General features: G+C 43.0%; 1 protein-coding gene across 1 annotated transcript in view; it reads right to left on the bottom strand.

The window, feature by feature from the left end:
- The window catches only part of LOC143775532 (protein unc-13 homolog A-like), a 33,108-nt gene extending 5,453 nt beyond the window's left edge, over window positions 1–27,655 (bottom strand). Inside the window, exons 1-4 of the mRNA XM_077263772.1 lie at window positions 27,519–27,655; window positions 18,714–18,743; window positions 15,497–15,596; window positions 5,348–5,469 (exon numbers count right to left, since the gene is read on the bottom strand). Coding sequence (XP_077119887.1) covers window positions 5,348–5,469; window positions 15,497–15,596; window positions 18,714–18,743; window positions 27,519–27,540 — 274 coding nt within the window. The 5' untranslated portion in view covers window positions 27,541–27,655. The remainder of the gene's footprint in view (window positions 1–5,347; window positions 5,470–15,496; window positions 15,597–18,713; window positions 18,744–27,518) is intronic.
- Between the last annotated feature and the right edge of the window lie 284 nt (window positions 27,656–27,939).

Below are 27,939 nucleotides of genomic sequence, written 5' to 3'. Positions count from 1 at the left end.
CAGAAGGTGATCTACCAGGGTTGGCATTCCTGGACACTGCCAGAGGTGTCAACCCGATTGTCCAAAAGCTCCTTTACAACTTACAAGAAAAGTGGGTCAGTCACGGGTCCCGTTACAAACAGGCTCATAAGGTACCATTTCCTCCTTTTGGGGTGTTTGTAGACTTTGTTGCTCAGCAGGCTAAAGTTAGAAATGACCCTAGTTTCAATTTCACTATGTCATGTACCACTGCCTCTGGTGTAAAACCCAGTAAAACACCAGTGGCAGTCCACAAAACTAATGTTACCTCCACAGGTTTCCCTTACAGGGCAAGTAAGTCTTCTCCAGAAGAGGACAAACCGCAGGATCTCAACAAACACTGCCCCCTACACAAGAAACCTCATCCTCTGCTAAAATGTAGAGCCTTCAGGGAGAAGTCTCTGGAAGACCGTAAGAGTTTCCTAAAGGAAAACAAGATATGCTTCAGATGCTGCGTGACAACCTCACACTTCGCCAAGAACTGTGAAACCAGTGTGAAATGCACAGAATGTAGTAGTGTGGAGCACAACACGGCCTTACATCCTGGACCACCCTCAGGGGTATCGTCGCGAGTAGAAGAGTCTGCCGAAAAACAGATGGACACTGACATGGACACCCCAGTGGTCACTTCTTAGTGCACAGAGATCTGCAAGGAACTCGTAGCAGGAAGATCCTGCTCAAAGATCTGTCTTGTCAGAGTGTTCCCAGCGAGCCAACGGGATAAGGCAATCAAGGTATTTGCAATCTTGGACGATCAGAGCAACAGGTCTCTAGCTAAGTCCTTTCTCTTCGACACCTTCAACATTGCTGGTCCCGGCTCTCCGTACTCCTTGAAGACATGTGCAGGTACTGTCGAGACGGCGGGGAGGAGAGCAACTGGATTCAAAGTAGAGTCTATGGACGGTCAAACCTGCTTATCCTTGCCATCAATACTGGAGTGAAACCAGATTCCCGACAACAGGTCTGAGATACCTACACCAGAGGTAGCAGCTTATCACACCCACTTGAGATGTATAGCTCACCTGATACCAGAGCTTGACCAAGGAGCTCCTATCGTCTTAGGGTACCGTCACACAGTGCAATTTTGATCGCTACGACGGCACGATCCGTGACGTCGCAGCGATCGTATGATTATCGCTCCAGCGTCGTAGACTGCGGTCACACGTTGCAATCACGGCGCTGGAGCGATGCCGAAGTCCCCGGGTAACCAGGGTAAACATCGGGTTACTAAGCGCAGGGCCGCGCTTAGTAACCCGATGTTTACCGTGGTTACCAGCGTAAAAGTAAAAAAAAAAAAAACCGTACATGCTCACCATCTGATGTCCGTCCAGTCCCTTGCCGTCCGCTTCCTGCTCTGACAGATCCGGCCGTACAGTGAGAGCAGAGTGCAGCGGTGACGTCACCGCTGTGATCTGCTCTCACTTTCCGGCCGGCAGACAGTCAGAGCGGGAAGCGGACGGCAAGGGACTGGACGGACATCAGATGGTGAGCATGTACGGTTTTTTTTTTTTTACTTTTACGCTGGTAACCACGGTAAACATCGGGTTACTAAGCGCGGCCCTGCGCTTAGTTACCCGATGTTTACCCTGGTTACAAGCGAACACATCGCTGGATCGCTGTCACACACAACGATCCAGCGATGTCAGCGGGTGATCAAGCGACGAAAGAAAGTTCCAAACGATCTGCTACGACGTACGATTCTCAGCAGGATCCCTGATCGCTGCTGCGTGTCAGACACTGCGATATCGTAATGATATCGCTAGAACGTCACGAATCGTACCGTCGTAGCGATCAAAATTGCACTGTGTGACGGTACCCTTACTTCTCGGAAGAGACATACTACGGGTCCACAAGGCTAGAGGACAGATCAACGGCCCACAAAACGCCCCATACGCTCAGAGACTTGACCTAGGATGGGTCATTGTGGGGGATGTCTGTTTGGGTGGAGCACACAGGCCGACATCAGTCAACAGCATGCTCACCAATACCCTCGAGAATGGACGTCCATCTCTCTTCCAGCCATGCGAGAGCAGTTTCCTGATTAAAGAATTACCACACCACACCCCTCCACCTTGTCCGTTAGCTGATCCTTCCTGTGAAGACCATGCATGCGACGGTGAGCAAGATCATATAGGGTGCACAGTTTTCCACAGGACAAGAGAAGACAACCAGGTAGCAACGTCCATAGAGGACAGACTGTTCTTGGACATCATGGAGCGAGAGATAGTAAGAGATGAATCAAAGAGTTGGGTCGCACCTTTACCATTCAAACCACAGAGGCAACGCTTACCCAACAACAGAGAACTTGTCTACAGTCGATTTGTCTCCCTTACGCGCAAACTGCAGAAGGCACCAGAAACAAAACAACACTTCTTTACCTTCATGGAGAGAATATTCCAGAGTGGCCACGCGGAAATTGCACCTGTACTTCAAGATTCCGAGGAATGTTGGTACTTACCTATTTTCGGCGTGTATCATCCGAAGAAACCAGGTCAGATAAGAGTGGTATTTGACTCAAGTGCCAGATACGAAGGTGTTTCTTTAAACGACGTCTTCCTGTCTTGTCCAGACCTCAACAACAGACTTCTGGGAGTACTTCTTCGTTTCCGCAAAGATGCAGTAGCATTTATGGCCGACATACAACAGATGTTTCACTGCTTCCTTGTTAAAGAAGAACACAAACTACTTGAGGTTCTTCTGGTACCGCAATAATGACCCCTACAAGGACATCGTGGAATATCGTATGAAGGTTCACATCTTCGGGAACAGCCCTTCCCCTGCTGTCGCTATCTATGGCCTTAGACATTCAGCCAGAGAGGGTGAAGTGAAGTATGGATCGGATGTAAGATCTTTTGTGGAAAAGGATTTCTACGTAGATGACTGCCTGAAATCCACACCCACAGAGGAGTCGGCAGTCAGTCTCCTGAAAAGGGCACAAGAAATGCTCGCTTCATCCAATTTGAGGTTGCACAAAATTGCTTCCAACAGCCAGAAACTAATGGCAGCCTTTCCCTCTCAAGATTACTCAACAGATTTAAAAGACTTGGATTTAAGCACGGACTCCCTTCCCATGCAGCGGAGCCTGGGTCTACTCTGGGATTTGAAAAAGGATGCATTCACCTTCCAGATCAGCGAAGAAGAGAAACCCTTCACGCGTAGAGGCGTCCTGTCCATTGTGAACAGCTTGTACGATCCTCTGGGATTTGTAACCCCTGTAACTATCCAAGGTAAAATGATGTTGAGAGACTTCACCCAAGAGACATCCGATTGGGATGATCCACTTCCCAGCGAGCAAAGAGAATTGTGGGAAAGATGGAAAAATTCTTTAGAAGCCCTGTCAAGTCTCTACGTGGCACGACCATATGCTTCTGTGCCATCAACAGAAATCAAGATGCAAAGGCTTTGTATCTTCTGCGATGCCTCAACCAAAGCAATTGCGGCAGTGGCATATTTGAAAATAACTGACATCAATGAACAATGCCATATAAGGTTTGTTATGAGCCAGATAAAACTGGCCCCACTCCGTGAACACACAGTACCCAGACTGGAACTCTGTGCAGCTGTGCTAGCAGTAGAGTTAGCTGAGCTTATCTTGAGAGAAATGGACCTGGAAATCAAAGAAGTCGAGTTCTACACTGACAGCAAGGTAGTGCTGGGGTACATTTGCAATGAAACTCGTCGCTTCTATGTCTATGTCAGCAATCGGGTGCTAAGGATCAGGAGACCCACCGAACCTAAACAGTGGCACTATGTGTCCACAAACCACAATCCTGCGGACAACGCAACCAGATCCGTTGAAGCAAGTCACCTTAAGGACACGACCTGGTTTACTGGCCCTACATTCTTATACCGTTCGACGCCATACATGGACGAGTCAAACATCTTTGTACTGGTAGATCCAGAGGCAGATGAGGAAATCCGCCCTCAGGTATCCGTTCTACGTACGGTGACTAAAGACAATCACCTCAAATCCCACCATTTCAATAAGTTCTCAACTTGGAACTCGCTTGTTCGTGCCCTCGTTTGTTTGATTCCTGTGGCTCGGTCCTATAAGTCAACGTCACCCGCCATTCAGAAACCTTGCAAGGGTTGGCATCACTGCAAGCTTGCCTTTACCGTTCCAAACATGGAAAATGCCAGACCATTGACTTCGCTTTCTAGTGACTCTGAGGATCCAACCATTCTCACTCCTGCCATGTTACTTACTCAGAAAGCCAGCGTTCTCAGCGCTCCACCTGGAGAATTTAGCAACAAGGACCTTTACAGACGGCAATGGAGACAAGTCCAAAGTCTCTCCAATACCTTCTGGGACAGATGGAGGAAGCAGTACCTCTCCACCTTGCAACCAAGGAAGAAGTGGCAGACCGACGAACCAAACATCAAAACCGGTGATGTCGTTCTCATGAAAGACAGCCAGTCACACCGTAATGAGTGGCCACTGGGCCTCATCACTAAAGTATTCCCAAGCAAAGATGGGAAGATCCGTAAGGTCGAGGTCAAAGTAGGCAAGTCCGGGGAAAGCAAACTATTCCTCAGACCAGTGGCGGAACTTGTCTTACTGTTTTCGCCAAAGGAACCTATAGGTGGCATCGGTTGATGCCAAGCGGGGAGTGTTATGCCCTTCCTAATCAAGGACAGGGGTTCGTCCAAGCATTAAAGTTTCACTGCTATAGTTTTGGGTTTGCTGTGTTATAGCACCACCCAGTGGTGGAGAAATTTATTACCTGTGTTTTTCTTAGTAATTATCAGAGTGTTGCATTCTGGGTTGCACCAAGGTATCATGGGATGGGGAATTCCCCATCTTTCTCTCTGTGTATTTTCCTGTACACTCATGTTAATCTCTTGTGTTGGAAAAACTTCACTTACTTGCCACCCTGGTTAGTTTATCCGGTAAGATTGCTATCATTGTTCTTGCAATATAGTGTTCTATAGAATGTGATTACTGTATAGCAACTAGTACCTGGGAAATCTATTATCTGTGAGTTACTGTATGTAGCTGCATGTAGAGGTTGCATCATCCTGTATGCTTTCTCTGCTAGTTATAAGTATCAGTTGTGCTGTTATTTGCCCAATACTTACCCAAATCATTTGTATTCTTATAGTTTTACCGCATTTCAATACCTGTTACCAATAAACAAGTTAGACTACAGAGAACAGTCTGCTTAATTTGGAAGACAGAAGTGGTTTATGCTGTATGTTGGATCACACACCGTATCAACGTGTATGAAGACAGAACACGTCATAAGTAGTAAACAAAAAATATATATATATTCAGTGTTTATTGTAAATTAAATGTTTGAAACAGTAGCGCTACAGTTTCTGTACATACATACATTGGTGGCATGCTTAATCTTTTGAAGGGGAATCCACACATTTCCTAATAGTGAGTCTCGAAGCCAACCACACTTCCATACTTGTACAAGGAGACCACTTTGTGTGTCATTAAGGTCACTGTAACAAGAAAAAGTGTTTAGGTAGGTTTACCTAGTTTTCATGTGCAGTCATGAGAATTGTTAAATCATGTTCGAGCATGCTGATTACATATTTCACTGAACGCATACTATACTTCCTGCTAACCACCCTATAAAGATTTGTGTCTATAATGTCCAGCCTGTAAAACTTATCAAAATTCTCATAGAAAAGCAATATGTTAAAACACATTAACATGGATGATCCTGATGACAGGTTCTCTTTAAACTAAAGGTATGGACATAATGGCTATGTCATACTAATCTAATACATACCTTTAGTGTAAAAATTAGCAGCTTGGTTTTCGTTAAGCCCTTTCTGGAATTGGAATTAATGATACGTCTATGTGCCCTGGGTCCTATTGACGCGGGACGGATTATTACGTCCAGGCGATAGCCGCCAGGTTTTAGCGGAGACTAACAGCTGACACTCGACACTAAGTGTGAGGAGCAGTCCCTCACCGCTCCCAGCACTTTAACACCCTAAATGCAGTGATCAAACTCAATCATAGCATTCCAGGTGTCGGCAAAGGGATGACAGCCCCTCTGCCCCTTGGATCGCTGCCATGGTGACCCGATGTCGTCATGATGACATCTGGGTCACTAGAGCTAAGAAAGTTGCTTGATCATGCGCAGTGCATGATCAGCAACTTTCTCTGTCAGCGTAGAACTGTCAGTTTGCATAGCAAGGGGATGCTGCATCCCCACGATATTCAAGCGATCAGCCTGCAAAACAGGATAGTCTCATAGTGGTACAAAGTAAAAAAAGTTAAAACTTTTTTTCTTATTTTAAGAATTTAAAAATATTTAAAAAAATTAAAAGATATTGTATCGATAAATAAATATTTGTATGAATTTTTTTTATAAACAATAAAAGTACACATTTTATATTGCCGCATCCGGAATGACCTGACCTATAAAACGGTCCCACTAGTTAACCCCTTTAGTAAAAATCATTTAAAAAAAAAATTCAAGGCAAAAACAATGGTTTATCATTATACCGCTGAACAAAAAGTGGAAAAAAACGTGATCAGAAAGACAGATATAAATAAACATTGTACTGCTGAAATCATCATCTTGTACCACAAAAAACAAGCCACCATACAGTGCTATCTGCAGAAAAATAAAAAAGTTATAGCTCTCAGAATAAAGCGATACAAAAATAATTATTTTTTCTGTAAAATAGTTTTATTGTGTAAAAGCGCCAAAACAAAAAAATAAAAATATAGTATTGCTGTAATCGTACTGACCCAAAGAATAAAATGGCCTTATCAGTTTTACCACATGCGGAATGACATAACGCCCCTCCCCCAAAAAATTCCTGAATTGCTGGTGTTGTTCATTCTGCTTCCCAAAAACGGAATAGAAAGCAATCAAAAAATGTCAGGTGTCTGAAAATGGTACCAATAAAAACATCAACTTGTCCTGCAAAAAAGAAGCCATCACATAACTCTGTGGGCCAAAACACGGAAAATTATAGCTCTCAAAATATGACGATGCAAAAACTAGTTTTTTTCAATTGAAAGAGTATTTTAGTGTGTGACAGCAGCCAAACATAAAAACCTGCTATAAATCTGGTATCGCTGTGATCGCACTGACCCGAAGAATAAAGTCATCTAATCACTTATACTGCACGAAGAATGGCGTAAAATAATAATAAAACCAATTCTTCACCGGCTGTTGATTTTTTCATTCTGCCTCGCAATGCAAGGCTCAGCACACATTTATACTGTGCTCAGCACTGAGCGCTTGTATTGTGGTTTCCGTGTAAATTTCTGAAATAAATGATTCAGACGGGACCATTGGCAGAAGAATCATTGTAATGAGGCAGATGGCGGCACTGTGGATGCTGTCTGACCTGTGATCCGGCGGTGTCCGTCTTTGTAGGATTGCATACAAGTACCGTCAGCCACAGTTTTGTGCACTTCTGAAAAGAAGGACAATGCTGAACAGAGGCCAGATAGAGTCCATAGTAACTCTTCTGCCTCATTATAGTGAATGGATCCCTTGGGGTTTCATCTGAATCACATCCCTCAGAAATTTAGATGGAAACCCCAAAGTAAGTGCTCAGCATACAGTGACTGATAAATGTGATCCCAAACATTATGTAATATATTCCCAATAAAAGCTTCAACTGAATCCACAAAAAAGTAAGTCCCCACTCAGCTCTGTCATCTGGTAATGGAAATATAGGGGGCTTCCACGTTACTGGTAGTACAAAGTCTCTGGAAAAGCAAAATGGCTCCTCACCCTCCTAAAGAAATTCAGTAAATTCTCCACTCCCAAATCCAAATGCCTCCTCCCTTCTGAGCACCACAGTGTACCTAAACCATATATAGCGTCCATCTTTGGCATTTCAGAAGCAATAAGAGACCGCCTACTTTACGGGTGCATGACTCCAGAAGCACGGGCTGGGCTTAACGTACTGTTGACTGCAACGTACTTGTCACTACAGCATTCTGGTCATTACAAAGGTAGTTTGCAATTTTCACTTGGCATCATTCATTGCTGCTTGTTTCTGGTAAATACCCATGGAGTCAAAATAGTCACTACACCTGCAGATACATTCTCAAAGGGATATAATTTCCAAAATGCGGTCACGTGAGGGGGGATTCTGCTCTTCTAGCAATTAGGGATTCTGTTTGTGGAGTCCGCAAACTGTTCTAGGAAAATCTGTGCAAATAGCGCTCTGTTCCTCCCAAGTCTCTCCATATGGCTAAGGAGTACTGTACAGCCACATATGGGGTATTACCACATTCAGTAGAAATTGTGGGAGAATTTACAGTGCCATGTTCACCCACTTCTGTGTGAAAATGTAAAATCTAGGGCTAAAACAAAATTTTGATTATAAAAATTTAGTTATTTTTTTCTTCACTCCCCAATGGTATAAAAGTTCTCTGACACACCCGTGGAGTCAATGTGATCACTGGTCACTTAATGGGGGGGTTCTGCTGTTCTGGCACCTCTTGGGCTCTCCCCGTGGGTCAAAGCCTCTCCCAGTGGGTCATGGTCATGGCACCTGCAAACCATAACAGTAATATCTGGCGCCCCTTGCCTTCTGAACTTTGCATTGTGTTTGAAAAATATTTCTCAATTACATATAGGGTATTGGCGCACTCAGTTTGTTATAAAAAAATTCCTTTGAGCCCTTAGAAAAATTAAAAACCTGGGGCTAAAACAACATTTTAGTGATAAAAATGTAATTTATTCTCTCTTCACCGATCAATGATGTAAATTTCTGCGAGGCACATGCAGTGTCAATATGATCACTGCACCCCTAGATTAATTCATTGTGGAGTGTAGTTTGTAAAATTAGTTTACCTATACGGGGTTTCTATTGTTCTGGCACCTCAGGGGCTCTGCCAATGTGATATGACACCCTCAAACCATTCCAGGAAAATCTCAACTCTAATATGGCAACTCTTCCCTTGTGAGTTTTGCACTGTGTCTCTAAAATAGTATTCCCCCACATATGGGGTATCCGCGTACTCGAAAGAAATTGCACAATAAACTATTTGGCCAAAATAACATTTTTTGTGGGGAAAATTTGATTGTATTCTTTTCACGGCTCAACATTATAAACTTCTATGAGGCACCTTAGGGTTCAAGGTGCTCACCACACATCTAAATACATTCCTTGAGGGGTCTAGTTTCCAAAATGGAGTCATTGTGGGGGTTTCCACTGTTTAGGCACATCAGGGGCTCTCCAAATGGGACATTATGTCCACTAGTGATTCTAGGAACTTTTACATTCAAAAAGACAAATGATGCTCCTTCCCTTCCGAGCCCTGCCGTGCGCCCAAACAGAAGTTTTTTCCCTCATATGGGGTATCGGCATACTCAGGAGAAATTGCACTACAAATTGTATGGTGCAATTTCTCCTGTTACCCTTATGAAAATGCAACATTTGGGGCCAAAACATACATTGCTCAAAAGGATAAAGGGAACACTTAAACAACAGAATATAACTTCAAGCAAATCAAACTTCTGTGAAATCAAACTGTCCACTTAGGAAGCAACACTGTTTGACAATCAATTTCACATGCTGTTGTGCAAATGGAATAGACAACAGATGGAAATTATTGGCAATTATCAAGACACACTCAATAAAGGAGTGGTACTGCAGGTGGGGACCACAGACCACATCTCAGTACCAATGCTTTCTGGCTGATGTTTTGGTCACTTTTGAATGATGGTTGTGCTTTCACACTCGTGGTAGCATGAGATGGACTCTACAACCCACACAAGTGGCTTAGGTAGTGCAGCTCATCCAGGATGGCACATCAATGCAAGCTGTGGCAAGAAGGTTTGCCGTGTCTGTCACCATAGTGTCCAGAGGCTGGAGGCGCTACCAGGAGACAGGCCAGTACACCAGGAGACGTGGAGGGGGCCATAGGAGGGCAACAACCCAGCAGCAGGACCGCTACCTCAGCTTTTGTGCAAGGAGGAACAGGAGGAGCACTGCTAGAGCCCTGCAAAATGACTTCCAGCAGGACACAAATGTGTATGTGTCTGCACAAACGGTTAAAAACTGACTCCATGAGGATGGTCTGAGTGCCCAACGTCCACAGATGGGATTGTGCTCACAGCACAACCCCATGCAGGACGATTGGCATTTGCCACAGGACACGAGGATTGGCAAATTCGCTACTGTCACCCTGTACTCTTCACAGATAAAGGCAGGTTCACACTGTGCACATGTGACAGACATGACAGATTCTGGAGACGCAGTGGAGAGTGATCTGCTGCCTGCAACATCCTTCAGCATGGCCGTTTTGACAGTGGGTCAGTAATGGTGTGGGGTGGTATTTCTTTGGAGGGCCACACAGCCCTCCATGTGCTCACCAGAGGTAGCCTGACTGCCATTAGGTACCGAGATGAGATCCTCAGACCCCTTGTGAGACCATATTCTAGTGCGGTTGGCCCTGGGTTCCTCCTAATACAGGACAATGCCAGACCTCATATGGCTGGAGTGTGTCAACAGTTCCTGCAAGATGAAGGCATTGAAGCTATGGACTGGCCCGCCCGTTCTCCAGACCTGAATTCGATTGAACACATCTGGGACATCATGTCTCACACCATCCACCAACGTCACGCTGCACCACAAACTGTCTAGGAGTTGGCGGATGCTTTAGTCCAAGTCTGGGAGGAGATCCCTCAGGAGACCATCCACCGCCTCATCAGGAGCATGCCCAGGCATTGTAGGGAGGTCATACAGGCACATGGATGCAACACACACAACTGAACATCTTTTCCTTGTCTTGAGGCATTTCCACTGAAGTTGGATTAGCCTGTAATTTGATTTTACAGTTTGATTTTGAGTATCATTCCAAATCCAGACCTCCATGGAATATTCATTTTGTTGTACATTGATCATTTTCATGTTTTATTGTTCTCAACACATTCATCTATGTAATGAATAATGATTTGCAACTGAAATATTTCATTCAGTGATATTTAGGATGTGGTATTTTAGTGTTCCCTTTATTTTTTTGAGCAGTGTGTTAGGGGTCGAGTTCCCGCCTCTGCACCGGGGGAATCTCGGGCCATCTCCGCTGCGGTCTCCCATTCTTCTCCTGCCGCAGTGGAGCCTGCTCAGCGGAGACGTCAGTCCCAGCGTCTTGCTCAGTCCCACTCTGTACAAAGAGTTACTGCTGCCTTTCCTGCTTCTGCCATTGAAGTCAGTGCTGGGCAGAGGCGAGCAGATGCTTCTGGGACTAAGTCCTGCTTTTCTCGTTCTGAGCATGCCCAGAGTAAGATCTCTCAGTGGAGATCGAGGGTCACATGATCAGATACTGCAGCTAAGGCCATTGGTCCTTCAGGAAGGTCCTGTATGTGCTGCAACTATTTAAGGTTCGCATGGCCATGCACTAGTATTGTTCTTTGTCATGTGCTTTGCGCCAGTGTGGTCACGTGAGAGTGTGTTCAGGGACCCGGCTGAAATAAGCCCCTAGAATGCTGGCACCTCTGGCGAGGAGTTTTGTGTGCATGCGTGACCACTGACTGCTCTCTGTTTGGGCAGTTAGGGCACAGTGCTTTACTTTCACGGCTACTCGGTGAATTAACTGAGTTAGTCCATACCGCCATATAGTGCCGCGTTTGCTAGCAGCAGGTACTCCTGCACGGTGGACCCTGGGCTGCGAAGGCACCAATATCAATAAAAACATCTCTATTTACTCGGTGCATTCCGCTAGCCCTAACACAGTGTATTTGTGGGTAAAATTATTTTTTTTATTTTCACCTCTCAACGGTATAAACATCTGTGACGGTTTAATGTGCTCACCACACATCTTGATCAGTTCCCTGAAGGGTCTAATTTCCAAAATGGTGTCAATTGTGTGGAATTTTCACTGTTAAGGCACATCAGAGGCTCTCCAAATGCGACATGGCATCAGACAATTGTTCCAGCAACTTTTGCATTCAAAAAGTCAAATGGCGCTCCTTCCCTTCCGAGCTCTGCCAAGTGCCCAAACAATGGTTTTCTCCCTCCTTTGGGGCATCCGCTTGCGCAGGAGAAATTGCACAACAAATTTTGGGGTCCATTTTTTCCTGTTACCCTGGTCAAAATTAAAAAAATGGAGCTGAAGTAAAATTTTGTGTGAAAAAAGTTAAATGTAAATTTTTTTTCCACTTTCCAAAAATTCCTGTGAAGCACCTGAAGGGTTAATAAACTTCTTGAATGTGGTTCTGAGCATCTTGAAGGGTGCAAGGTGACTTCAAATCTGATGTGGTCCCTAAAAAATGGTTGTGTAAATTTTGTTGGAAAATTGTGCTGATGTAAAGTAGACATGTGGGAAATGTCATTTATTATTTTGTGTGACATATCTCTTTAAAGGCATGAAAATTCAAAGTCTGAAATTTTCAAAATTTTAGCCAAATTTCCATTTATTTCACAAATAAATGCAAATCATATAGAAGAAATTGTACTACAATAATGAAGTACAATATGTCAAGAAAAAAAATCTTCAGAATTAGTGGGATCCGTTGATGTGTTCCAGAGTTATTACCTCAAAGTGACAGTGGTTAGAATTGGAAAATAGCGCAGGCACATACGCAGATTGAAGTCCAGCGGTCTTCAGGAAAATAGTGCAGCCAAAATATAATTCTGCCCATGCGCCAGCTCTGGCGCCATTTTCCTAAAGACAGCCGAAGTTCGATCTGCGCATGCACCATTTTCACCACTAGCAAGAGCACCGCCCACAGCTAAGACGGCGCTAGCCCAAAATTTAAATGAATACATGATGATGAATGCAACAGAGGCATCCATGACTGAGCCCTCTGAGACGAAGACCCTACTTACAATCCCACCCACAAGTCCCGCCACAAAGCATGAAGGAAACCAAAATTTATCATGATGATTTAACGAAAACCAGACTGGAGATTTTTACACTAAAAATATGCATTCAATGACTCTGATGGGGCCATTCTGCCCATATCTTTAGTTTAACACGGATTATTCTGATGACCGGTTCTCTTTAATGCACTTACACAGTGTATTACTGTAATCTTTGATAGTTTAAATTCTAAGATCTTCAAGAAACAGCAGCTTCAGAAATAATGGTCTAAAGAATTGTTCAATTTGAAAGAACCATAGCTCAGAGAAAGGCCTCCTTAATTGGTAGACGTTTTCCATACATGTGGTATCCATTTTTTTTCACGGATGCGACCGGTACCTATTATAACCTATGTTGCAGTACACACGTCCGTGCAAAACACACAGAGACATGTCCGTTTTTTTCCCATCAGCAAGGATGACAATGGACAATAAAGGTCAGTGAAAAACATGTACAGCACATGGATGGCGTTTGTGCACCAATGCGTAACACTGCAAAGTATACGAGAGGCTTTGTTGTTTAATTCTTTCTTGAACCATAATCGGATAAACATTGATGTTAAATATGAACCCACAGATGACACACTGATTGAAAACACTGATAGTACCAGTACACGTTTTTTTTCACGCAAGTATTTAAACATGGACGTGTGAAGGAGACCTTAATAGTAATTTTTTTTTAAATCTTCTTTACCCACAATCATGAGAAAAACTAAATACACTCTCTGAGCTATATAGTTTTACTTATCAGACAGAACATAATGGAAAAAACATTTGGATTTTAACGAGGTTGTTCCAAACTAACAGTGAATTTCATACTATACAGTACAGACGAAAAGTTTGGACACACCTTCTCATTTAAAGATTTTTCTGTATTTTCATGACTATGAAAATTGTACATTCACACTGAAGGCATCAAAACTATGAATTAACACATGTGGAATTATATACTGAACAAAAAAGTGTGAAACAACTGAAATTATGTCTTATATTCTAGGTTCTTCACAGTAGCCACCTTTTGCTTTGATGACTGCTTTGCACACTCTTGGGTGTGCTTGGAAATTTAGTTTTTATTGCCGCAGCTGAATGATTTTCATCTGTTAGCCAGCATAAGTACATGTGGGGGTTGCCTGGTTGCTAGAGAATCCCCACATGTACTTATGCTGGCTAACAGATGTAAATCATTCAGCTGCGGCAATAAAAACTAAACTTCCGAGCACTAAAAAATACTCGGAGGACACCCGAGGGTGCTTGGGAAATCTTGAGTAACGAGTATATTCGCTCATCAGTAACCTGAATCTATAAGGTCGGACACTCGAACAGGCTCGAGTTGAGTACCGAGTATAATGAAAGTCAATGGGAAACTAAAATTTTTCCGGAAAACCCTAAAAGGAGGGCTAGGTACTCAGGAAAATCGCTTAAGTGGATGGAAACAGCACTTAAATGGAATGGGATCAGCATGGGGAAGCCGTCTGGATGCATCTTTGACTACAAGGTCGCTGCTGGGAACAATGTCGTCAGAGAATTACTCCAATTTTATGGACTGACAATAAAACATACAAAACCGAAGACCAATTTGATTTTAAAATGTATAATGACTTAAATATAAGGCAAATAAAAAAATTGCTCCTCCATCCCTTAACAGTCAGGCGATCTCTCCCCGTATTTCCCAATCGCCTATGACTTCAGTAAATGACATAGTAGAGGGGGAAATAAAATTACCAGTAGTCACCGGTAAAAGTAACTTTAACATTTTACTACCTTATCTGGGCATGGGGGGTGTGTAACACAGTCAGACACATCCTGTTTAATTTATGAAAGAGGGACTTTGAAACTCAAAGCCTATGCGGTCAATGCAAGAACTACCAAAAATTAGAAGGAAGAGGGACTCTGTATACACCCTGTATTAGACATAAAGGAGGGCCTCATACACATTCTGTTAAAATTATTAGGTAGTGGGACTCCTAGACTCATATAGCCTGTGCACTAAGTGCAAGGGTTGCCACAAATTAAGAGAGACTGCAACACATTCTGGAAGATACGTAGAAGAGGGTCTCAAAAAACATTTATTTCCCATTTTTAAGGAGTGGGTCTCCGAGACTAGTAAAGCATATGCAAGGACTGATGAAGAGGCCTGAGTAGTCTCGAAAGCTTGCAATTTGTTATCATCTTTTCAGTTAGCCATTAAAAAAGGTATCAACCACTGAGGACTGTCAATTCTAAATATTTTTTCTATCTACTGGCTAACACGGTACCAAGATATATATCTTTGATGATTCTCTAAAAATTATGAGTACCACATGACAATCCTCGAAATATTTTGAGTGACGGCCACCTGATGACCCTCTAAAAATTGGCTACGGCATTACCGTGTATGGCAGGCAATCCTCACATGTCTAACAGGCGCAAAACCTGCGGGGAAGAGACTCGAGCACTGCCAATACTCGTACACTCTTGAGCACTTCGATGCTCTATCAAGTATCGAGCAGTGCTGAGCGCTCCTGCTCATCACTAGTTCTCAGGGAAATGTTCTATCAAAAAAACTTGTACAAATACCAAAGACAATCCCCTATACATAATGTACAAAGCATTACAGCATATATAGACTACATGTAGATATAAAGCACATGTAGATAGTTGATCTATGCAGGTTGTATAAATCGATAGAATAACTTACAATGAGTAGTCTTGTTCCCAGCATGGCTCATTCCCTGGCCTGGATACAGTAGAACTCTGCAGACTTTGTATCTTGATCACTACATAAGTATTACAATTGGCTAGAAAAATATAAATGATCAACACATTAGTAGAATGCAAAATTACTAATGTACAGTATATCACAAAGGTGAGTACATCCCTCAAATTTTTAAAAATATTTTATTATATCTTTTCATGGGACAACACTGAAAATATGACACTATGATACAATGTAAAGAAGTCAGTGTCAAAATGGTCAAATTGTGCCCAAAGTGTAATATTTTGAGTGGTCACCATTATTTTCAAGTACTGCCTTAACTCTCTTTAGCATGGAGTTCACTAAAGCTTCACAGGATGCCACTGGAATCCTCTTCCACGCCTCCATGATGACATCATGGAGCAGGTGGATGTTAGAGACCTTGCGATTCCATTTGAGGATGCCCCAAAGATGCCCAATAGGGTTTAGGTCTGGAGACATACTTGGCCATTCCAAGACCTTTGCCCTCGTTTTTTTTAGCAAGGCAGTGGTTGTCTTGGATGTGTGTTTGGGGTTATGTTGGAATACTGTCCTGCTGCCCAGTCGACAGCACTTATGCAGCCCCAAATCATGACACTCCCACCAACATGCTTGACTGTAGGCAAAACACACTTGTCTTTGTACTCCTCACTTGGTTGCTGCAACACTCGCTTGAAACTGGAAAATCATGGAGTAAATATGCATAAAAAACTACTGACTCGTTAACATACAGATAATAGAAAGATATGCATCCATTACATTCGTTCCCCATGTGTGTGGTTCATCGGGAGACCAGGGTTGTGGATGATCTGGAAAGAGGGTGCTATGCTTATCTATCTATATTATCTGTATGTTAATGAGTTAGTAGTTTTTTATGTATACCTACGCGATGAGCTTCCACCCTGTCTCTTCCATGGTGTCAGCATCAAGAAGGAGGGGGTTTGGAATCAATGAATTATATAACAGCCCATATATTATTATTATTATTATTATTATAGCACCATTTATTCCATGGCGCTTTACATGTGAGGAGGGGTATACATGATAAAAACAGGTACAATAATCTTGAACAATACAAGTCACAACTGGTACAGTAGGAGAGAGGACCCTGCCCGCGAGGGCTCACAATCTACAAGGGATGGGTGAGGATACAGTAGGTAAGGATAGAGCAGGTAGTGCAGTGGTTTGGTCGATCGGTGATTACTGCAGGTTCTAGGCTTGCCGGAAGAGGTAGGACTTCAGGTTCTATTTGAAGGATTCTATGGTAGGTGAGAGTCTGATATGTTGTGGTAGATAGTTCCAGAGTAGCAGTGATGCACGAGAGAAATCTTGTATGTGATTGTGGGAAGAGGAGATAAGAGGGGAGTAGTGAAAGAGATCTTGTGAGGATCGGAGGTTGCGTGCAGGAAAGTACCGGGAGACGAGGTCACAGATGTATGGAGGAGACAGGTTGTGGATGGCTTTGTATGTCATGGTTAGGCTTTTGTACTGGAGTCTCTGGGTAATGGGGAGCCAGTGAAGGGATTGACAGAGGGGAGAGGCCGGGGAATAGCGGGGGGACAGGTGGATTAGTCAGGCAGCTGAGTTTAGAATAGATTGGAGGGGTGCGAGAGTGTTCGAGGGGAGGCCACAGAGCAGGAGGTTACAGTAGTCGAGGCGGGAGATGATGAGGGCATGGACTAGGGTTTTTGCAGATTCTTGGTTTAGGAATGTACGGATCCGTGAAATATTTTTGAGTTGAAGGCGGCAGGAAGTGGAAAGGGCTTGGATATGAGGTTTGAAGGTGAGATCAGTGTCAGGGATTACCCCGAGACAGCGAGCTTGTGGGACTGGGGAGAGTGGGCAGCAGTTTACTGCAATGGATAGGTTCGTTGGGGGCGTTGCGTGAGATGGGGGAAAGACAAAGAATTCTGTTTTGTCCATGATAAGAATGATTTTAGAAATCTAGCGGAGAAGAAAGATGAAATAGCAGATAGACATTGAGGGATATTATATATATACACACACACACACACACACATATATATATATATACATATATATATACACAGTACAGACCAAAAGTTTGGACACACCTCATTTAAAGATTTTTCTGTATTTTCATAACTATGAAAATTGTACATTCACACTGAAGGCATCAAAACTATGAATTAACACATGTGGAATTATATACTTAACAAAAAAGCATGAAACAACTGAAATTATGTCTTATAGTCTAGGTTCTTCAAAGTAGCCACCTTTTGCTTTGATGACTGCTTTGCACACTCTTGGCATTCTCTTGATGAGCTTCAAGAGGTAGTCACCGGGAATGGTCTTCCAGCAATCTTGAAGGAGTTCCCAGAGATGCTTAGCACTTGTTGGCCCTTTTGCCTTCACTCTGCGGTCCAGCTTACCCCAAACCATCTCGATTGGGTTCAGGTCTGGTGACTCTGGAGGCCAGGTCATCTGGCATAGCACCCCATCACTTTCCTTCTTGGTCAAATAGCCTTTACACAGCCTGGAGGTGTGTTTGGGGTCATTGTCCTGTTGAAAAATAAATGATGGTCCAACTAAAAGCAAAAGGTGGCTACTTGAAAAACCTAGAATATAAGACATAATTTCAGTTGGTTTACACTTTTTGTCAAGTATATAATTCCACATGTGTTAATTCATAGTTTTGATGCCTTCAGTGTGAATGTACAATTTTCATAGTCATAAAAATACAGAAAAATCTTTATAAGAGAAGTTGTGTCCAACTTTTGGTCTGTATTGTATTATATATATTAACTAATATAGTACATACTATTTTTCTATATTCAATTCATTATCTTTTACTTTAGTGATAGACCCGTACCAGGGAAATAAGAGAGCCGCTGTTGAACGGGGGCCCCATTCTCGTATCTCTGGGTGCCAACCTCGGCTAGGTAGTTGCAGAATAGGTTTTGAATAAAGAAACATTGAGGGTTTTTTCTGTCTGTGTCAGATTTTTGCTACATGCAATAATATACACATTCTCGGGTTTTTGGTGTGTTTTTAGACATTATTAATAAAATATTTTTTAAGGGATTATATGTTCACTAGAGAACCATTAGCAATCCTGAAGTTCCAGGTCGCTGCATAGAACTCAATGAATGCCATGTTGCTGGCAAAAGCAAAGACAGAATCAATCACAAACTACACAAAATGTAGCATTTATATTTACCTGATATTCCAATAAAATGCCCTCTTTTCACTATAAAAAAAAGAGAAATTAACTTTTTGTAGGTCACATTGATTTAGTATAATACCGTAATATGCTCAACATTGAAAGTTTTCACTAATACGCTGGTGGGTGTCAAGCGGTCCGACTCCACAAATCCTAAGAAAGTTGCTCTGGAATGGAGAAGTGACCACACTCTACTCATTCTCAATGGGAGTGCTGGGAAAAGCGAAGAGCTACACTTGGCTGTCTCCGATAGTTCCATAGCAAATGATTGGAGGGGGTCTACTGATGACAGCAAAGTATAGAGTTTGGCTCAGACGGTTTTAATTAGCAGGAAACTGAGTGGGATTATCCCTATTTTTGCCGTTAGCTCACAGTCTGCGAGCATGGTGAAGATGATTCTTACTTGGTATTGGTGCTGTGACCTAGAGTCGGGGAGGCTCATCCTTACAGCATTGCAAGGCACCAGGTCACCTGCCCTGCAGTGCCATATCTTTAACGTTAGGGACCCACTGAGAAGTTTGCCGTGACATGAATGTGGACTTCATACAGTCTGATCAGAATGTTAAACTAAGAAACTCATGTTCAGTTTTGTAAAATTTTTGGTTAGCTATAATGGATCAACATATAAGTTTTGGATGTGCGGCCCATGTCTTCTACAGATATGGTATGAAGTATAGAGTTCGGCTTGGCTATCCTGAGTGGCTTGCTGCCCCTGCTCCATTCCGATGGGGCATTTAACGTCCCATTCTCAGGGTCAATGGTGGTCTCAGTCTTTGGAACACCACTGACAAGAAAGTTATCCCCTTTGATAGTTGATATTCCCAAAATTGAAAATTTTCTCAATAAGGGTTCATTCAGATGTCCATTTTTCACGTATATGTTCTGTTTCCAAAGATAATATATCCATTAAAGTATATGAGGCTGTTCATATGTTTTTACTCTTTTTGCAGGCTGAGTGTCAACCAAAAAAAAAATAAAAATTGTGTACAATTTTTGTCACAGATCAAACTCGCCAATGGAAATCTACAAGTATGTTAAAAACAAGAACATCCTACAGTAACTGCATTCATGTGCTGTCTTTTTTTCACTGTATACTAGTTTTGGAAAATTTAGGTCATTTCTTTTTGCATGAGAAAAACAGAAAAACTGATAAAATCCAGATAGTAAAACTGCCAAACTGACCAAACATGGATGAAAACCTGATCCAGCACAAGGATGGATTGGTTTGGTTTTTTTTTCAATATGCAAGAAAACAACAGATTTCTGAAGAAGGCCATAAACAAATCCATCATTTTAATAAGCAGACTTATGAGGAGATGAAAATTTTCACCAAAATTTGCACCATTTCCTTGCTTTAGCAGTGATAAATTTGTCTAAAGTTGCTAATTATGCCCCCACTAATGAACTATTCCAAATTTTCTTAGAACTGTTAAAGGGAACCTGTCATCTAAAAAAACATTACCTCCATTATTCTGTTTAAATCATGTTAGTCACGCTCAATGCAAGATGGGCTACAAGGAGAAAACTAAGTTTAGATTCTCCCTGCAGCCGCCTCCTTTTAGTCATTGGGTCGTTGCAGGGGGTTGTAACAGGTTGCACTCACTACACAGTGAGCATTCTGTTATCACTCCCCATCCTCTTTAATGGACAGCGAGCTCATGTGTGTAGCATGAGAGCGTTCACTGTTTAATAAGCAATAACTGTAAGGCTATGTTTCCACGGTCAGGAAACGTTCAGGATTTGCTGCAGATTGGACGCCTGCGTACAGCAGCAGTGTCCAATCCGCAGTGTCCAGATGTTACAGCATAGTGGAGGGGATTTTATGAAACACGGGGTGGCGTTTTGGGTGGAGCGGGGTATCAGATGCGTCCAAAGTGCTGGGTTTCCTGAACGTGGAAACATACCCTTACAGCCCCTACACTACTCTGATGACTAGAAGTGGCTGAAAGGAGAATATAACTTCATTTTCTCCCTGTAGCTATGCTTCCAGTATAGTAGCCTGACATTTGTTCATTTCTTCTAGTGCACTAAATTCTGTCTTATTTAGGTTTTTCAATGGTGATTTATAATGAAGAGCTTCTACATCTTTAATTACTAGTTCTTGAAACAAATATATGGCATTGCCTGGTGAAATAGGTGGCATGTAATTCTAAGGGACTCCTCTTGTAAAAGGTGAAAATTCAATGTTTTTATCAGTAGTAACAGTAGGGGTGGGATGTGATAAACTTAACAAAAGGGATACATCATTATATAAAGCTGTATTATCGGCCTTATCTATACTGAAACCCAAGAAAAACAGGGTTAGTTTTTTCACATCAGAAAAGGATTTAAAAACATGAATTTTTCTTGTGGTTTTAAAAAGATAAATTTTGAAGTCAGTCAAATCAAATCGTTCCGGTAGACAAAAATTAAGTCCTTTAGTCAAGACTTTAATGTGATTTGCAGCTAATTTTTTTTAATCAAAATTCACAACTTTATTCCCCAAATTTTTGTCTGTTATTTTCTCAATGAAACTTGTTTGCATTTTATGCTGACTCCTGCGATTTTTTTCATTCCTCCCAGTCTTGTTTTTTTTCCTAAAGGGACTGGTGGCCCTGTTTTAGGCCGATTTCACACGTCAGTGGCTCCGGTACGTGAGGTGACAGTTTCCTCACGTACCGGAGACACTGACACACGTAGACCCATAAATATCAATGCATCTGTGCATATGTCATTGATTTTTTGCGGACCGTGTCTCCGTGTGCCAAACACGGAGACATGTCAGTGTTCGTGGGCGCGCACGTATTACACGAACCCATTAAAGTCAATGGGTCCGTGTAAAACACGGACCACACACGGACAGTCTCCATTTGCAGTCCGTGTGCCGTGCAGGGGACAGCGCTACAGTAAGCGCTGTCCCCCCCACTGGTGCTGAATCCGCGATTCATATGTTCCCTGCATCAGCGTTTGCTGCAGAGAAAATATGAATAATAGTGTTTAAAAGAAAGATCTATATGTCCGCCCCCTCCCACCCCTTGTGCGCCCCCCCCGCTGTTCTGAAAATACTCACCCGCATCCCTCGCAGTGTCCTGTGCTGGCCGCTCCTTCTACTGTATGCGGTCACGTGGGGCCGCCGTTTAGAATCATGAATAAGTGGCTCCACCTCCCATAGGGGTGGAGCCGCCTATTCATGACTGTAAATGAGCGGCCCCACGTGACCGCATACAGGAGAAGATGGGGCCAGACCAGGAAGCAGCGACAGCCAACGAGGGAGCGGGTGAGTATTTTCAGAACAGCGGGGGGGGGGGGGGGCACACAGGGGGTGGGAGGGTGGGGGACACATAGATCTTTATTTTAAACACTATTATTTATATCTTCTATGCAGCAAACGCTGCTGCAGAGAAGATATGAATGGCGGCTTCAGCACGATGCAGTGTACCACACGCGTGGGTACCACACGCTCCGTGTGGTACCCACTCGGCACACGGGCAGCAAACGTGTGCCGCACGTATGGCCTACGTGAGCTCACAGGAACACGGACACGGATACCGGTACCGGAATTATCTGGACGTGTGGGACGGCCCTTAGAAACTTTATGTTGACTGCTGTCACCTGGTTTTGCTTGATCCTTTGCAAAGCTGGAATCAGATTCTGTGGTCCATCTACATACGTTTTTTTCCTTTTATTAGATTTTTTATTGCAATTTTTTTCTTTGGTTACAACTTTTTTTATTGCGAGAAAAAAAAAAAAACATTGCCCATGTCAATCATTTTTGTCTCTCAAAATTTTTTCTTTTTTTCTTTGCTTGATTTTGGTTTTAATCATGATCAGTTTCTTTTCAAGTTTTTTTTTTTATAAAATGTACGGAATTGATTTTTTTGTTAAACGTGACCATAGTTCATTTTTAGCTTTGCCTAGCTGATTATTAAGATCTCTACTTTCTTTTTCATTCTGTGAGAGCTCTAGACATAATAATGTAATTGTTCCCAGTCTTTTTGGAAAATTAAATCACCTTGAAACAGATATTTCTTTGAAGAGTATGCGGCCTCTAGGAACACGTTCACATTCAATGTAAGATTTTAATAATTTGATAGACCAGAATAGCCGTATTTCTTTCTCAGCTTGAAAACTGATCTTAGACTCTAGTGATTTAGTATATATAACTTGTAATTCTTCTTTAAAATTGCAATCTAAAAAAAAAGCTCTCCTGACCTGCTAATAATCCTTCTTTTGCTGATGTTGGCTCAATGAGGTCTTCATTATCATATACTTCCATTTTTATTTATGGGAATAAATATTGCCTGACAAAAACAATTGTATATGCAAAGTTCAAAGAGAAAAGTACCGACAACATATAAAAAATTCCCTGGAAGGCTGAATAGACATCCCAAATAGAGCTACAGCGGCTGATCAAACGGTGTTTGGTGCTCTGCATAAAGTGCTTTAATGTGCAATATTGAAGAAAAAAAAAAAAAAAATAAGATGTGGCACTCACCAGTTCGAATGAATGTGAAAATGTCCTTTATTCCATTCCTTGGGGTTAGGACTAAAACATGATTTGCAGGTTACAGAGGCATGCAGGGAGATGCAGAGTGGACAACACTGTTTAATGAGCAATGACTGTTAGGCTATGTGCACACGATGCGTTTTCGCAGCATTTTTTTCTCAGTGGAAATGGTTCAAAAACGCAATGGAATCCTTATGCAAGGTAATTCAATGACAATTCTGAAGTGTTTTGCACATGATCAGTAAATTTCCGTGCGTATTTGCAGTACGTTTTTTTCTGCAGCATGTCAATTCTTTGCGCTTCTGTAGCGTTTCTGCACCCATTGACTTCAATTGAGTCAGTCAAATCCGCAGCAAAAACGCAGGTATAAAAATGTTTGCGGATTTGCTGAGTTTTTGTTTCGCGTTTTACTGGCTTCCTATGGTGTTTCCCATGCTGTCATCTGTGTGACAGCGTGGGAAACACCGGCGCGGTAATTTTTATCGGCGGTAACACTACCGCCGGAAAGGCCATCGGTCAGAGCACTGCAGGGTAACGCTGTCAGATGTCAGCGTGACTCAGCAGCTGTGACTGTCACCCGTGGTAACATTACCGCCAGTATTGTTGGTCAGAGCGTTGCGGGATCATGCTGTCAGATGTCAGCGTGATCCCACAGCTGTGACTGTGAATCGCAGGCGTGGACCGATGAGACTACTGCTCCCATTGGGCTACGTCTGCTGTCATTGTTAACAGTGACAGCAGGTGCCGCTGATGGAAGACATAGTCTCATCTGCTGGCGCCTGTGCTCACAGTTTAAAAAAAAGAAATCAAAATTACATACATATTCAAATAAAATTAAAAACCATTATACTCGCCTACCACCAATGCCCTCGTGTCCTAGAAATAATGTAAAAGAATAAACCAACATACACTCACCCGTCCCCCATAGTCCATGTAATCCAGATTGTCCCACGACGATCTCACGTGTAGAACAGTCACATAGGGAGAGGTCACTGCTCTACCCGGCCGCCTGCGATACACTGCGGGAGATTACCTTCTGTCAGTGTATCACTTATGGCACCGCTGCGTGAGATCACCAGAGCTGATGAACTCCGATGAACTCTCACGGCAGCCCGGTGATACACTGCGGGAACGATTACCTCCTGTCAGTGTATCGATGGCTGTCTTTAAGAGCAGTTACATCAGTGATGTGACTGCTCTCAAAATGATCATCGTGGGATATTATGGATAATCTTCTTGGCAGACAAGTGAGGAATATTGTGGTTTATTATTTTATTTTGTTGCAGGAGACGTTGGCTTTGGTGGATTAGGCGTTCAGTGAGTATGGTTTAAAGGGAACCTGTCACCCCCAAAATGGAAGATGAGCTAAGCCCACCAGCATCAGGGGCTTATCAACATCATTCTGGAATGCTATAGATAAGCCCCTGATGTAACCTGAAAGGTAAGAAAAAGAGGTTAGATTATACTCACCCAGGGGAGGTCCCGGTTCTGTTCGGGTCCGATGGGAGTTGCGGTCCAGTCCGGGGCCTCTCATCTTCATTGGATGACGTCCTCTTCTTGTCTTCATGCTGCAGGAAAGGTTAGAGTGGCCCGGCACCTGCAGTACTTTGCTCTGTCCTCAACAGGGCAGACAAAGTACGCCTGCGCCGCAGCGTGAAGACAAGAAGAGGACATCATCCTATGAAGATGGGAGGCCCCGGACCGGACCGGACCGTAACTCCCATCGGACCCGAACAGAACCGGGACCGCCCCTGGGTGAGTATAATCTAACCTCTTTTTCTTAACTTTCAGGTTACATCGGGGGCTTATCTACAGAATGCTGTAGATAAGCCCCTAATGCTGGTGGGCTTAGCTCATCTTCCATTTTGGGGTGACAGGTTCCGTTTAATTAAGATTTTTAGAGGAGTCCATGTCATTATTTCAAATAAAAGGACGTGTGTGTGGGTGTGTGTGTTTTTATACAATATCACTACGGGGTTACTAATGGATAGGTGTCTTATAGATACCTCTCTATTACTAACCTGTTGGCTTGATGTCACCTGACAACAGAAAGGTGACATGAACCCCACTTGCCACCGCTACAGGGCAAGTGGGAAGACCAGGCAAAGCGCTAGATTTGGCGCATCTTAAAGATGCACCTTTTCTGGGGCGGCTGAGAGCTGATGTTTTCAGTATGGGAGGGGCAAATATCCATGGCCCCTTCCTAGACTATTAATATCAGCCCGCAGCTGTCTACCTAGCTTTGCTGGTTAGATCTTATGGGGACCCTTTGTCAAATTTTTGCTGGGATCCCCCTGTAAACTAGCCAGTAAAGTCTAAGCAAACCGCTGTGAGCTGATATTTATAGCCTATGATGCAAAAAAACGGTGTATTAATCCAGCGATTTTGCATCATCGATTATCTGCCTGGAGCCCAAGGCTAATCCATGCGCAGGGGGTGAAACCAGAGCGCAGGAAGACGACCGATAAGGGGTGAGCTGAATTATTTTACTTTGGTTTTTCCATATTAATAGCCTGGGAACCTTTATGGCTATTGGCTCCTACCCAGAATATTAACAACAGCCCTCAGCTTTCCCTCTGGTGGTTATTAAAATTACGCGGGAGCCCATGCAATTTTTTTTTTTTTTTAATTAACAGTTGCTGTCTGGTTACAGCCTATGTATGTTCGTTCTGTTAACGCTCCTACATATGCTGGAAACAATGTGTGTTGATTTGTGTGTGTTTGTGTAAGAAATTACATCACAAAAAATATTTTTTTTATTTTTAAAAATATCTTTATTTAGTTAAAAAAAAACTATTAATTGCTGTACAAAAACGCATACAAAACACGGCAAAAACGCCCACTTTTCCAGCCAAGAGATGCAGAAACCTTGCAGAATTTTCTGCAAGCAAATACTCAATGTGCGCACATAGCCTTACAGCCCCGGCAACACTCTGATGACTGGAAGTGGCTGCAGGGAGAATATAACTTCATATTCTCCCTGTAGCTACGCTTCCAGTATATTAGCCTGACATAAATTAAATACTATTTACTGAAAATAATGTGCCTGAAGGCAAGCAGCATTTTTGTAGGTGACTGGCTCCCTTCAAAAACTGGGTGCTGAGAAAAGTCTAAAATTCTTGCGAGAAATATGGCATGCACCATCATTTGCGGCTTTTTTCTTTTAGCTCAGTTTGCACGTAAATAATGTTTAAACTGATTACATGCATCAATATGTGTTGGACAACCGTGATCATCATCAGTAATTAGAAATAGCAATAGAGCTGTCAAGTAAAGTATGCTTCTTCAGATTCCAAAATGATGGCAAACACTGTGATAGCACTGCTGATCCTGGTAACCAGGTAAAGCTAGATTTAGACAGAATTGAAAATTATGGTGAGCCCTGTTTGCCAGAAAACTAATGTAGTAAAGCTGCAGATTTTTGTTAACAAGAACATTTTGTGACATTGTTTTTATGACAGCTCCATCAACGTTTTGCAGAAAGGGTCATTCCCTCGTGCTGCCTGACATATCAATAATAACTTATATCACAGAAGTGGTAGTGAAATAATCATAGTAGAGCTGTAATCATTTCATCCATTTCTCCATGCATGGCAGAGAATGAATCTGATGCATCTTACTAATCACGACTGGTGTGCAAATAAATATTACCATAATACCAGTCTTGTCACATATGTCAGGAACTAATTCTGGTAAATACACTGAACATATCCATAGGTGATAGGACACAATAATACCATGCTTTTAAATTCAAAGTTAAAGAGGAATTCTCAAGTTTGGAAGTTATCACTTCCTGATCACTGGGGTCCAACTGCCAGAGATAGCTGCTTAGACCCCAGAGATAGCCAATCGTCCCCAGAGACAGCCAGTTGGACCCCAGAGATAGCAGGTTGGACCCCAGAGACAGCCGGTTGGACCCCAGAGACAGCCGGTTGGACCCCGGAGACAGCCGGTTGGACCCCAGGGATCCGGAGGTTAACCCTACCCATGGATAAGGTATAACTCCAAAGTTGAGAATACCGCAACCTGAGAGAACATGTAACTGTATACAGACGACAGTGTGCCAACCATGAGGTGGCATAAGAAAGGAAACTAACGTCTTGCTTACAAACGTTAATGCAAAATACTAATCACCTTCTACCATATGAAAGTGGCATGAGAGGGTAGGGACCACCAGGACCCTTCTGCCTCATCTGGGGGTCTATGTGTGGAGACTGCTTTCACCATAATGCATTAGACAAGCAGACCTGATTTCTCAGTGATATTCTGCCCCTTGCACATAAGTTCAGTCATCCTCTGCAGTACAGCCATGTTACCTTTCACACAGAGGAGCACCATGTCCCTGGGTCAGTGAGAGCTCTCATCAGTCAGCCCTTTTCCCTCCCGTCCTCTCTCTGGAGCGCCTGCTCCACTCTGTCAGTGCCGGCAATGAGAGCTGCACAGCTGTAAGCACTGCCGTGTCCTCCCCGCCCACTGTATCAATACAGCCCGGAGTCTGCCCACAGAGTAAACACGCATTACATATGTGACTGGTCGTGGTGCTTGTGCTGACATACAGAGGGAAGCAGCACCACACTGCAGGCAAAGGACAGGGCTGACAGCCAGTCATGGACATGTCAAAGAAAGGGACTCTTCACCCTCACAGACACACCCTCTGTGGAGGAAATCCTAGGCAGAGCCAGTACTTTCCTACATGTCTACTATGAGGTGAAGACTGTGGAGCTTGTGTGACTTCAC

Source organism: Ranitomeya variabilis, chromosome 5, assembly GCF_051348905.1.
Source record: "Ranitomeya variabilis isolate aRanVar5 chromosome 5, aRanVar5.hap1, whole genome shotgun sequence".
NCBI classification, from domain to species: Eukaryota; Metazoa; Chordata; class Amphibia; order Anura; family Dendrobatidae; genus Ranitomeya; species Ranitomeya variabilis.
Note: the sequence above shows the minus strand (reverse complement) of the source record. Positions and strands in the feature narration are given on the sequence as shown.